Source organism: Vigna umbellata, chromosome 4, assembly GCF_029865625.1.
Source record: "Vigna umbellata cultivar VRB3 chromosome 4, Vumbellata_1.0, whole genome shotgun sequence".
NCBI lineage: Eukaryota > Viridiplantae > Streptophyta > Magnoliopsida > Fabales > Fabaceae > Vigna > Vigna umbellata.
Window position 1 is genome coordinate 25,725,314 of NC_142168.1, and position 13,781 is coordinate 25,739,094.

General features: G+C 30.3%; 2 protein-coding genes across 2 annotated transcripts; both read right to left on the minus strand.

Moving 5' to 3' along the window:
* Window positions 1–1,496: 1,496 nt before the first annotated feature.
* On the minus strand, window positions 1,497–5,035 carry LOC124837369 (cytochrome P450 736A117-like). Its single transcript, XM_047312707.2, has 2 exons — window positions 4,077–5,035; window positions 1,497–2,412 (listed from the first exon to the last, which is right to left on the minus strand). Exons 1-2 carry the CDS (start codon window positions 5,007–5,009, stop codon window positions 1,789–1,791), a joined length of 1,557 nt encoding a protein of 518 aa, XP_047168663.1. The 5' UTR covers window positions 5,010–5,035; the 3' UTR covers window positions 1,497–1,788.
* A 5,484-nt stretch (window positions 5,036–10,519) lies between these two features.
* On the minus strand, window positions 10,520–12,759 carry LOC124837367 (cytochrome P450 736A117-like). The gene is made up of 2 exons (XM_047312704.2): window positions 11,789–12,759; window positions 10,520–11,267 (listed from the first exon to the last, which is right to left on the minus strand). The coding sequence occupies exons 1-2, from the start codon at window positions 12,737–12,739 to the stop codon at window positions 10,659–10,661; spliced, it is 1,560 nt and encodes a 519-aa protein (XP_047168660.2). The 5' UTR covers window positions 12,740–12,759; the 3' UTR covers window positions 10,520–10,658.
* Between the last annotated feature and the right edge of the window lie 1,022 nt (window positions 12,760–13,781).

The following is a 13,781-nucleotide window of genomic DNA, read 5'->3' on the forward strand; positions in this document are numbered from 1 at the left end:
CATGCATTCATATTTACTTTTTAGTATTTTGCATTTAAACCTACAATATTTTGCTCACAAGTCTTAGATAGTCAACCAATCACATAACTGTCTAGGCCGTGAGTCCTTTGGGAGAACGATACTTGGTCTTACCAGTTTTATTACTTGATACGATTCGGTTACACTTTCCGAGGGATTAACAATGCACCAAATAAGCCACCAAAATTGGTTTTAACTCATCAATCTATGAACAAATAAATTCCAAATAAAGTGACAAAGGTATTCAAAAAACCTTGTAATGAGGACATCCCTAAAATTGTTTGTCAGCATTATGTGGAGTTCTTGCCACTTTGCTCACAGCATAATCACCATTTGCAACGAGGGATTATCCCACCTCCCCTCCAACCACCATCATTTTTGCAGATTGCGAATTTCTTTCCCACCCTGTTTTGGCACAAGAAGAACAACCTTGGGAAGGAGTCATTTCTATCTACCCACAACCATTGTGCTAAAAAAAGGGAACAACTTCCACGAACCCTAATCACCCCTTTTATTAGACACAATAACCTCAACTTTAAATATTTCCACCAGTTCACTTCATTTCACATTGTCACGTAATCATCAAACATAACAGCTTACTCAGGTTTAGCCACGGTGGCATCTGCACTATTAGGTTTTTAACAGCGTCAGCGAAAAAGACAGTATTAAACATTTTTAAACGAAATATGGAGCTTTACTGAACTTTTTCAAAAGGTAGGATCAGTTTGAACCAAACCCCAAAACTAGGGATCAAAATGATGTATTAAATCTTTTAAAAACTAAATATATAGAGGGCACGACTGTTGCTAGCAAGAAATTATATTATAAAAATTAATTAAATTTTTTTGTATATTTAAATATTAAATTAAAAGTGACGATTCTGTCATATTATTTCGGGCGCAAAAATAAAACTACATAAATAAAAGAGTTTCTTTTAGGTGGATGGTACCGTCCTTATTTTGCTTCCATGAGCGTCCTTTTTCTCTTCTGGGTGGTTTTAAGTGCGACTCTATTGTGTTTCTTGTAGTGATTAATTTTTTTACAGTTTTCATTGTGTGTAATTTTAGTATAATATCATGTAATCAAATTTATAATGTTAAATATTTTTTTAAATTTGAACTACATACATAATTAAAAAGAATAATAACAAAATATTAAAAAAATGATACAATAATTAGTTATCTTTATAAAACTAAAATAAGTAATAAGTAAGAATAAATGAGGAGAAATTAATTAAAAATAATAAAGAAATATATTTAAATACAAAAAATATTATTATAAAGAAAATTAAGTAAACAATAACAAATTACTAAGTAGTTTATAACCTAAAAAATACTTAAAAATTATTTTAAATATCAAACATTTTTGTATTAGTTAAACTAATTCATTATAAATCGCTAAATAGATTGGTAGTCAATTTATTTGTGTTACAAAACAGTCTCAAAGTCAATTGTTTCCATACGACTAAGGTGAGACAATTCAAGTATATATTTTTACCATCGTTTCAGTTCCTTTATTGTGAATGCAACATCCATGTATAATTACTCATAGCTTGAGTTGCTTTCTTGTCTATTAGGTTATTTAGTTCTTTCAAACCTCTGAACAATCCCAAGTATCAAGGAAATAAAACTAAAGTCACCATATTTTTTTGGAGTACAAGCATGGATAAATGATAAACATCAATGATTTTATTCTTTAACATTTTTTGTTTATTCTGATAATGCAGAATTACTGATAAGACAGCCTCTTATTTTGTTTATGCTTGCAATGTTATTTGGAAGACTTCAGATGAGGAGATGCAAGTGCCAGAAGAGGTAGTTTTCTATGAACAGTCAATCCAGTTGTTTCAGACAAGCAAAATGTCTGGTCCCCCACCACTCCAGCAGGCACAGTCCAATCAAACTGCTGCACAGTGTTTGCAAGAACCAACTCATTCACAACCATGGCAAAAGCTATTCCTGGACAACCCCTTCTTCCTGCTCCAAATGGAATCAATTCGAAATCATGCCCTTTGATATCTATCGAACTCTTCAAGAATCTCTCTGGTTGAAACTGAAGAGGTTGATCCCAATAGGAAGGGTCTGTGGAAATTGCCCAAGCATTGACCAGTACCTGTGTGCCAACTGCAATATCATAACCCATCACTTTGGTGTCTTGCATGGATTCCCTTGGAATCAGTATAGGAGATGGTGGATGCAATCTCAGAATCTCTTTAATCACTGCTTTCAAGTATGGCATCTCATTCAAATCCTCCTCAGTTACATGAGTCTTTGCCCTAGCCACACTTCTCACCTCATCTTGTAGTTTCTGCATCGCATTTGGGTGTCTCAACAGCTCTGTCATAGCCCATTCTAACACTGCAAGGGTGGTATCAGTTCCTGCACCAAACATATCCTGAAATCAAACAATCAAACATCAATATATGATTCATAATTAATGGTTATTTTGGAACCTGAAAATCTGATTATGTACTACAAGAAACTATTCTGTATTCTTTTTACAAACTTATTCCATGTTAGTATAAATCACTGCCTTTCAGGTTCTATTTCTGTTTGTAATAAATCAGTTCTTATAATTTTTTATGTATATTTGTCTCAAATAGAAAATAGTATTGAATATCTTAATGTATTATTACAATTAATAATATATAAAAATAAATACTTTCTTAAATTGATAATACAAACAAATACTTGCTGTATAAATCACTTCCTTTTTATGTTCTAATTTTGTTTGTAATAAATTAATCCCCTGTAATTTTTTATGTATATTTGTGCCAACTGAGTTTTCAAGCTATATGATTTTGTGTAAGGAACAATGATCAGGTGAATTAATTTACACTTTCATATACATTTTAAAGATAAAGAATGAATTTTGTATTTTAAAATATATAAAAAATTAAAATCAAATAAAGGAGAATAATACTTTGACAACATTTTTATACAACATTTTAACATTATCTATGTGACATTATGTAATTAGTTCATATTAGTGTTTATGATAATTATTATTGATTGAAGAATAATTTTGAACCAATCACATAATTATATGTAGATGATATATATTAAAATGTTATAAAAAAATGTTGTAAAAATATCACTATTTTCAAATAAATATAAAAAATTTATTTTGCGACTTAGTCTCTATCCTACTCATTGAGTCCAACTCTTATCCTCATTGATCAATGCAACTTTTGTTGGACAAGCTTTTCATAACAGATAGCACAGTACAGTTCTTTAGTTTTGTGGATGAAACTCGACCAGATAATGTAGTAGGTATGAAGTCCAAAACAAAAAATAAAAAAAATGTAATTTTGGTAAGAAAGGATTCCTATTTTTGGGTACTATATTTTTATTTTGCAGTTAATTTTAAAATTCAAAAGTATCATTAATTGATTTGTATTGTTTTCTGGTTGAGTATCCATCTAATCTTACAATTATTCATATTTATTGTAAAGTTGAAATAAAAATAAAATATAAAAAATTTAAATAACTTATAAATATCTTATATATGACCAACTTTTATTTTTTAATATCTAACTCTTTTTTACTTCAAATTAGATATCTATAAATTAAAAAAATATTTAAGGCTTTGCTGTTTATTCGTATTAGATCTATTATATATGTATATGATATGTTGAAGGATTTCTTTGATGTTTTTTTTTCCACTAACACGATAATCACCATATAATAAAAAATATATCAATTTTATTGTGACAAAAAATAAAGTTTAGAAAACAAAATAAAAATATTTTAGAGATAATTTAAAATTATAAAATGAAATATAAATAAATATTTTTTTGAGTGACTAAAGTCCAATATTTATAAATTTCAAGTATCCAATTTTAAAAGAAATTTTAATAGAAAAACTTTTGTATAATTTAACACTACAATTAATCTATTCAAATTAATCATACCACACTCTTTTGTATCCTCTATCATTCATCATCTCTTCAAATTAGTGAGAAAAATGTGTAATAAGGAGTATAGTTATAATAATAATCTTTTTCGTATATAATACATAAAACTAAAACACAAAGCATGATAGATAGATACTCTTACCATGATCAAAGCCTTCATGACAGTCCTATCAACCTGGAAATCTGTTGTGGAGCTTGTTTTCTGAATCTCCAGCAAGATATCGACAAAATCATTCTGCATATCACCACCATTAACAACATCACCATCATGATTTCTCATACGAACATGTTCATCAACAACCTCATCCAAAAATTCATCAAGCTGTTTAGCCACACTCTTTGCCCTACCATACATTCCATTAACTCTTCCAACCCAATCAAGCCAAGGTATATAATCCCCTATAACAGAAGCCCCCAAAAACTCTTCCAACATGCTCATTGGCCCCCTAAGAACACTCCCTTCATATCTTCTTCCTATAACACTCCTACACACTATATCATTCGTCACATCAGAGAACAAATCAGTTAAGTTCACTGCCTTCAGAGAACCACAGCTCTCCATAACTTTCTCTACCATTATCATAGCTTCCTCTTCCCTCACTCTACGAAAGCGCTGAACTTTTTTCCCACTCAGCAGATGCAACACACAGATACTCTTCACCTGCCTCCAGTAGTGCCCATATGGAGCAGATGCCACATCTCTCGAACCATACCAGAAGATATCAAACATCTTACGATGTGGTCTGTTACAGAAAACGTGGTCTTGGTTTTTCAGAATCTCACGTGCTGCTTCGGCGTTTGAGACCACAAGAACTGGCACCTTCCCAAAGTGGAGCACCATCAAAGGGCCATAGGTTTGGGCAAAGGATTGGAGAGTGTGGTGAGTGAGGTTGCCAAGTTGGTGGAGATTTCCTATTACTGGAAGCTTCGGTGGAGATGGTGGTAAGTTTTTTGCTGATTTTGAGTTGAGTTTGGATAGAAGATTGAATATGGTGGGAAAGGCTAGTGAGATGAAGAAAGCTAGCATGGGAATGATGAACCACGGGGAGATGGTTCCATTCAGAAAATTCATCATTGGCTTCTGCTTCAAGATTGTGATCACTCGTGGATTTTGTAATAATGTGCTGGTAATGTGTCGGTTTGTTTATGTGTATCACAATGGTTGGTTCTTTCGTGACAGAACTTGCACAGCAAAAGTCATGATGTGAAGTTCAATAAAGAAACTGGGGACCATTTGAGACCATATATGTACCCATCAATGTTTTTCCTCTTAAAAGGAATAATTATCTGTTAATAATTTTGTGTATAATCATACTTTCACATCATATCTTCTTTTTTATAACATTTTAACACCACGTGTTTTTTTTTGTTATTTTTAATTATTATAATTAATTATAAATAATAATTTAAGATCAACGTAATAATTCATAAATAATATTAAAATATTATCAAAATATCGTGTATTACTTAATTGTAACCAATCAGAAAAAAGTTATACAAATGCTACTTTACTAAATATTTTGCTGAACTAAATTAATATTGTTTTATCAGATCTTGATATATATATATATATCAACAGTACTCATTTAATTTTCATTTAGACTTATATATTTTACCCTACTTACTACGTAACCCATCTTTTACACATATTTGATAATTTAAATTTAGATTATGTAAGATAATGCGACCTCATTTTTATTTGAAGAAAGTTATTGGCACCGTTTCGTTATCATTTGAAAACTTTTGTAAAAATAAAATGATTTTAGTGAAAATTTAACTTTTACATTTTTTAAAGAAAAAGATAGTGAGAAATAGTATTAAATGAGGATAAGAAAATTTCCGGCATCAAATACCTTTTTTTTAATTTATTTACTGAGATAGAAAATATAGTGAAACAGTTGTAAGAGAACATCCAACGTGAACAGGGCCTCGTGTAACACATTTGTAGTCGCGTTAAACACATGTAGTGTACTCTTGATCATGAAACAACATTTAATATTAAAATAGAAACAAAAAAGGGTTAAATATGTTTTTATCCCTTAATTTTTAGTGAAAATTGGAATTAGTCCCACCACAAAAGTTTGGACTAATTTAGTCTCCAAACTTTACAAATGTGTGAATTTAGTCCTTTTAACCAAATTCTGTTAATTTTATTTGATGTTTCAAACACATTTCTCAAATGTGTCAAATGGTATAAACAACTCAAATGTTATCATGAAACACACTTGAAACATCAAATAAACTTAACAAAATTTAGTTAAAAGGACTAAATTCACACATTTTTAAAGTTTGGGATTAAATTAAGCCAAAGGGACTAATTCCAAATTTCACTAAAAGTTAAGGGATCAAAAACATATTTAACCCAATAAAAAATTTTGATACAGATTTTTTTTAGAACATTTTGATATAGTACATTACATGTATATTTTTTTTACTAATTTATTATTTATTTATTATTATACTGATATATTCTAAATTCAATAAAAGAGTAATACATATACTGTGTCAAAATGTTAAAATATTGTAAAAAAATATGTATTGATGTATTATTGTTCTAAAAATAGACACTCACAACACCACGGCTTAATAAACACTGAATGGGACTTAAAAAAATTAACCATAAGGAATTAATGTTATAATTTCATAGTATGAACTAATTTTATGGTTATACAATATGTTACATATACAACATAAATTGGATACTATTGATTAATTAACGTTACCTTCTATTTAAGGTTAACTATTTGACCAATCTTAAAACTGAATTCCTTTTAAGGGAAAGTTTAGCTTTCAATATCAAAATTTGTGATTCATATGTTATTTCGGCCACTATGTTTGACTTTTTCTAATAACATAACTAAATTTATTCAACAACATCAAAATTTGTGATTCACGTGTGTTATTATATTAATTTATTTTTTAGTTAGAATAATTTAAAGAATAATTTTAATATAAAGATTTTAATGTAATATTATTAAAATATAAATGTATTAAAGTTATGAAAATTATTTTAGAGTTATTAAAATCAATTTTTTATTTTCTTTCTCTTTTTAAAAAAAGATATTTTAGTATTTTATTAAAGTTTGTAAAATATCATAAGTGAAAAACATTTTGATAAAAATGTGAATGTCACTACGGTAAAAATTAATATTAGCGATGGTCAAAATCTGATGGTAATATATAATATCATCGATAAACTAAAATTATCGACAGTCAAAGATTCGTGGTTGTCGATAAATTTTATCGACGAATTTTTTGATCAACGAAAAATTCTGTTGGTAATTACCGACGAGAAATATCGTCTTCAAATCCACTCTTATTCCTCTTTCTTTTATTTTTATCTATCTAGCTAAAGAACACATTTTAAAAAATAAATAACGCCAAACAATGCAGGGTGTGCGATGGTAGTGACAAACATTGACTTTGTTCAGACTTCGAGTGAACAACGACGACGTTGTGCGGTGGAGACAATGTTTGGTTGTATAATTTTGTGAAAGAAGAGGAATAGAGGCACTACACTTTTCATGCACGTGCTAAAGAAGAAAAAGTTGGAGTGGAAGACCTCGAATGTGTAGACAGAGACGGAGGCAGTGGAGATGGAGATAATGGCCTAACTTAACGGAGATGGAGGCAGCTTGGGCTTGTAATTACGGTGGTAAGATGGGGAAGTAGGAGAAAAATGAGGTTTCATCGTGTAAATATGAGCAAAACATTCGAGTGAGAGAAAATAAATAACCTTTTTATCTCACGGACAGAGAGGAAAAATGGATATGAAAATTTTCGCTCGTTTTATCAGCAGATTTATCGACGGATTTTTCGTCAATAAATGAAATATATATTACTGATGAATTGATTGATGATTTTTGTCATAATGATTCCATTGGTAAAAGAATTCAAAATTCGTCAGTAATTTAAAAAAATTTGTAATTACATTCTTAAAAAAACAAAAAGAAAATTATTTTGAATGAAGAAATCTTTTCATTAAACCATTAAAGAAAAGGAAGAGAAAGAAAAATTTGATAAAAAAACTTTGTAATAAATCCAAGTAAATTCTTAATCCTTTTTAATAATATAGTTGTGAAAATTATAAATCCTAAATGTTTATCTGTAAAAGAGTAGTTTCTTGATTAGAAAATTAAACTGTATAATAGTTTACATTGGTATCAGATAAATGTCAGGAATCTATGATTCTCTCCAAAAGTTATTTTTTTCTAAATTATAGAAACTTTAATTTAAAATTATGAAATTTAGGATTGTTTTTGTTTCTGGAAGTTAATTGGTTTTCGCTGCACCATGTGGATTGTAATCTGCATAGCATGTAAGGATTCATGAATTTCTGTTGTGCCGTGAATTGAAAGTTATGTTCGGTGATTGAAATGCAAATGTGAATTAAAGTTTTCAGCGTACCGAATGCTTTTAATTTGAAAAATGTATCCATTGACACTCATGGCATAAATGCTTATGAATTATATACGTAATTGCTAATTTCACTTGGATTAAGAAAAATTCAATTAAGTTGAATTTCAGATCACTTGGAATCCTTATCGAAATTAAAAGTTTTGGTAATTCCGCTATTTTTAACTTGATTACACATGATAAGATATTGTCCGCTTTAGGCCAAGCCCTCACGGGTTTGCTTTTGGTACCACTCCAAAAGGCCTTATTTCACTCAATGTGAGACTTTGTTTGCACTTCAACAAAAACCACATTTTTAGTTTGTATATAACACATTTTTTATAAACATATGCTCCTAATTTGCAGGTTCACATTTGATGGAATTATCTTTCAAACTTCTGCAATTGATTCTCGGTAGGATGTCCTTTGAAATATTCCAAAATAATGACTTATTTGACATTTCAGTTATTGTAAGTGTGCTTCTATAATATTTCTGTTTGGTACTTAATTTGTTTTCATTTTTATTAACTAATCTTGCATCATGGTAAATAAACATATATAATGTCTTTGGTGAAACAATATTTTTGACACGTTCCTCTACAGGTGGCAGCAATAGCAAGGCAATTTGCTGTCTTGCACAATTCCTTGAAATTTGAAGCTCTCCACTTGCTGAATGCCATTCAAACCTCAAAAGATTCGGTATGTGATCTTGTCTTACTCTATTTTCCTTCTGGCGTAGTGATATTCTAGTATACATGAAGATAAAATCTACTTAAATTGATATGGCCCTGGAATTTGGTTTATTTAGAGTTATTTCTTTCCTGATATTTTATCAAGTTACTTCTAGATAAGAAATTACATGCTATATATTCTCCATATTCTAGTCATCCATCTGCAGTGTAAATGATAATAATATTATATAAAGTTTCCGAAACCCTGAATTCTTCCTGTTATAATATTATTATAACAAAGATACAATTATTAATTTTATACTATAACCAAAACATTCAATTTAATTAATTTAGTTGTGCTATTGTTCTTTCATAATATAACCATAATCACTTTATTAGTTAGTGAATTTAACAAGTTTGTAAAGCTGAATTAAAAGTTCAACCAAAAGTTAAGCATTACATCTTTTATAACGCGAATTAAAAAATTATTAAATACTTATTTAATTATTCATTACAATATTGTTTTAACTTATTATTTTATTTGTAGGTTTTTAATGATTCATCCGGAATGGAAGGTTCAGACATGGAACACATTAGAACTAAATAGGTTTCTTTTATTTTAAGTGTTAATAAATTGTAAGAACTTGACTTCAATTTAGTAATATATGTAGGATAATGTAATATTTGGATTGAATATATAATTTTATGTACAAATAATGTATTAAATATTATTACACAATTTAATGTGTGAAATGAATTTGATTTTTTTTGTTCAATTGAATCTCTTCATTAACTCAATATATTGATTGGATGAGATCATAATACATGAAAATTGATTGTAAATTGATTGAATGTTAAATGTAAATAAGTAATTTGTTTTTTTTTTTAAATAATTTTTCGGTGATTTTGGAAAACCCCTAATAATTACTGGCACTTTCGCAAAAACCCTGCAAGTACCGGCGGTTTTGGAAACCTCCAGTAATTACCGGCGGTTTTCAAAAAATCGCCGGTAATTATTAGTGACGCTGGTTTTCCTAGTGATTTTCATAACTGCCGGAAACGTATTTAAGGTGAGTTAAAACCCCGGTGTAACGTAAAACAAAAATCCTGGTAAAATTGGACATTTTTGTAGTGAAGTTTTCCTTAAAAATGCATTGAATTTATTTTACAATATTTATCACCATTTAAAATATAAAATTTTGATATTTTAAATATATTTTTACTTCTTAAAAGTTCATATCAATTTGGATTTTAATTTTACTTTTAACTTTAATACATTTTTATTTCCAAATTTTATTAATAAATGGATGTATTTGCTTAATTAAAAAAATTATTAATGTGACAAACAATATTACATGTATGTCTATAGATAATGTCATTTGATGTAACGTCAGCAAATCTTTTAATAAGTTATTTAAAGACAAAAACTATATTTATACATTTTTAAAGTTTAAAAACATAAACAACTATTAAAATTTAATTCATTATCAAAATTTAATTTCACAGTGTAATTTAAAAATAAAAAAGATAACTCTGTATTAAGATTAGATAGAACAAAGACACAATCAGCAAAAAGAGACAAAGGAAGGCTATTAATTAATCACAACAATGAGAATATATTCTCTTATTAAGTTACCATCTTTAACGTTGACTTCTTATTATGCATGGGAGGCAAATGCCATGAGAGGAAATTTTCTATGACTGGTCAACCCTGCAGTTTCAGTCACGTCGAGTGTCTGATCTCCCACTACTCCACTTGGCACTTCCCAATTAAACTGATGAACAAGGTTTGCTATGACCAACTCAATCACATTCATGGCAAACATTATTCCTGGACAACCCCTTCTTCCTGCTCCAAATGGTATCACTTCAAAATCATGTCCTTTCACATCTATTGAACTCTTTAAGAATCTTTCTGCTTCAAACTCTTCAGGATTTTCCCAGTAACAAGGATCTCTTGCTATTGCCCATGCATTCACTATTACTTGTGTGCCTGCTGCAATGTCATAGTTCATCACTTTGGCATCTTCCATGGATTCCCTTGGAACCAACAACGGACCTGGGGGATGCAATCGAAAACTTTCTTTAATCACTGCTTTCAAATAAGGCATGCTGCTTAAATCTTCCTCAGTTATGCGAGTTCTACCACTAACCACATTCCTTATCTCATCTTTTAGCTTCTGCATCACATTTGGGTGCCTCAAGAGTTCTGTCATCATCCATCCCAGGATTGAGGAGCTGGTATCAGTACCTGCCACAAACATATCCTGAAACAAATACCCATCAACTGTCAATTTCATTGTCTAGCTTCAAATTCCATGAAGGACATATTCAACAAAATGGATTTGCCAGTATATATTAAAGATGTTATATAGCTTTTATCAGAGAGATATTCGAAGACTTGGTTTTTGACTCTGCTATAGACTGTACCATGAAGTGAAATTCAAGTAAAATTTCCTAAACAAGAAGTAAAACCTAACGAAAAGGACATTAATAAACAAAACCCAAATGAATTCACCAATTAGTATGCCAGTTAAAGAGATATATTTTCTAATATTGTATGAATGTTGGGGATACAAAATTAAAGAGTAAACCACTTTTGACTTCTAAGATTTGTAAAGTCAGTCACCTTATCTTAAACCGTTCTCACCATCTTTGACTTTAGGTATTGAAAATGATGCTTCAGAAAAGTAAAGATTTTCGTAAGTTAGAGAGTGAGTAGTTGTCTGTTAGAGAATATTAGGAACAATTAATAATGGGGATAGCACGTTATACTAATCTTACTTACCAAGATCAAAGCCTTTATGGTTGTTCTATCAATCTGAAACCCCATTCTGTTTTTCTTTTGGAGCCTCAACAAAATGTCCACCAGATCATTCTCCTCTTCTTCTTCTTCTTCATCATCATCATCACCATGCACATCATGCCCTCTTCTACTTACATGCTCATCAACAACTTCATCGAAAAATTCATCAAGCTCTTTAGCCACTCTCTTTGCCCTATCATACATTCCATTAACTCTTCCCACCCAATCAAGCCAAGGTATGTAGTCCCCTATAAATGGAGCACCGAACAGCTCCATCATTTCATTCAGTGGCTCCCAAAGCTGTCTCCGTCCTTCTCCACTGTATCTCCTTCCGAGAGCAGCTCTACACACTATGTCATTCGTGACTGTAGAAAATAATTCAGTTAAATTCACAGGAATCAAAGAAGAACAACACTGTTTAATCTCTTTCATCATTATGGTGATTTCCTCCTCTCTGACTGCACCAAAGGATTGAACCTTTTTTGCACTGAGAATATGCAAGACACAAATACTCCTTATCTGCCTCCAGTATTTTCCGTAGGGAGCGGATGCCACATCTTTGGAATCATATATGATGATATCAGACATCTTACGATGTGGTCTGTTACAGAAAACGTGGTCTTGGTTTTTCAGAATCTCACGTGCTGCTTCATTATTTGAGACCACAAGAACTGGCACCTTCCCAAAGTGAAGCAACATCAAAGGGCCATAGGTTTGAGCAAAGGATTGGAGAGTGCGGTGAATGTGGTTGCCAAGTTGGTGTAGGTTTCCTATTATTGGAAGCTTTGGAGGAGATGGTGGTAAGTTTTTTCCTGATTTGGAGTTGAGTTTGGGTAGAAGATTGAATATGGTGTGAAAGGCTAGTGAGATGAAGCATGCTAGCATGGGAATGAAGAACCACAAGGAAATGATTCCATTCAGAAAAGTCGTCATTGGCTTCTGCTTCAAATGATCACTCGTGGATTTCGCAATTTTGTGTTGGTTTATTTATGGTATGTGGATGATTGATTTACACAAGACAGATGATGGGACCAGAAGTGTTGAACAAAGAATCTGGACCATAATAATTATGAGAAAATAAAATATTTCCACAATGTAATACATTAAATCAGTAAAAATATTACTAAGCAATGTAATTTTTTCAATACAAGGTGAAAGCATATTAATGACGGATTGTTCAATTATTGAATCAGAGTCTCACAATAAAACAAAAATATTGGTAGTTGAAGGTGATATCGGTTGCCTCTACAGGATACTAGATTGTGGTTGTTTGATAGAATTCACTTCACATATGATATTATTGATATTAATAATCAATTTATTTAATTTTCTTTCATGGTTAATGGTGTTAAATTATAGGTTGTTGGAGGATATGGCGTAACTACTTATACGGTTTGTCTTTATGGTTTAGTCCACATTTAAATGTATTTATGAGCTTGTTTTGGTTCCATCCTCTAGCTTCTACTTGATAAAACTTTCAGAGAGGTATACATCATATTCACAGAAGACTCGATAGAGTTTTTTTTTTTCGTAATTTTTCTTGCCTTAAGAATTGGTCCTCATATCCTATTAAGGTTTTGACACCTACAATGATTGTATATTATACGTGACAAGATAACAGTGTACGTGGAAGTTCGCAACAGTGAAATGATTCATGTACAAGTAGTTAGAGATCACATATGTATATTTTCTTTAATGTTTTGCAGACACTATTCCAGAATTACCTTTATACAACTATATATTACATCAATTTAATTAATAAAAAATGTTATAAAATTAAAAGAGATAACAATTTTGTAATAAAGAACATATATTACATAAGTTTATATATTATTCGAGGTGCTACATTTTTTATATAAGAAGCTCTAGCTGTTATGCAGTTGTTATGCAGTTGTTTATTTAAAGGAAGGACTTTCAGATATTCTAGTTGGACAAGTGGTTTCTTAGAGTCTTAGAAAAATATGACATCAGTTAT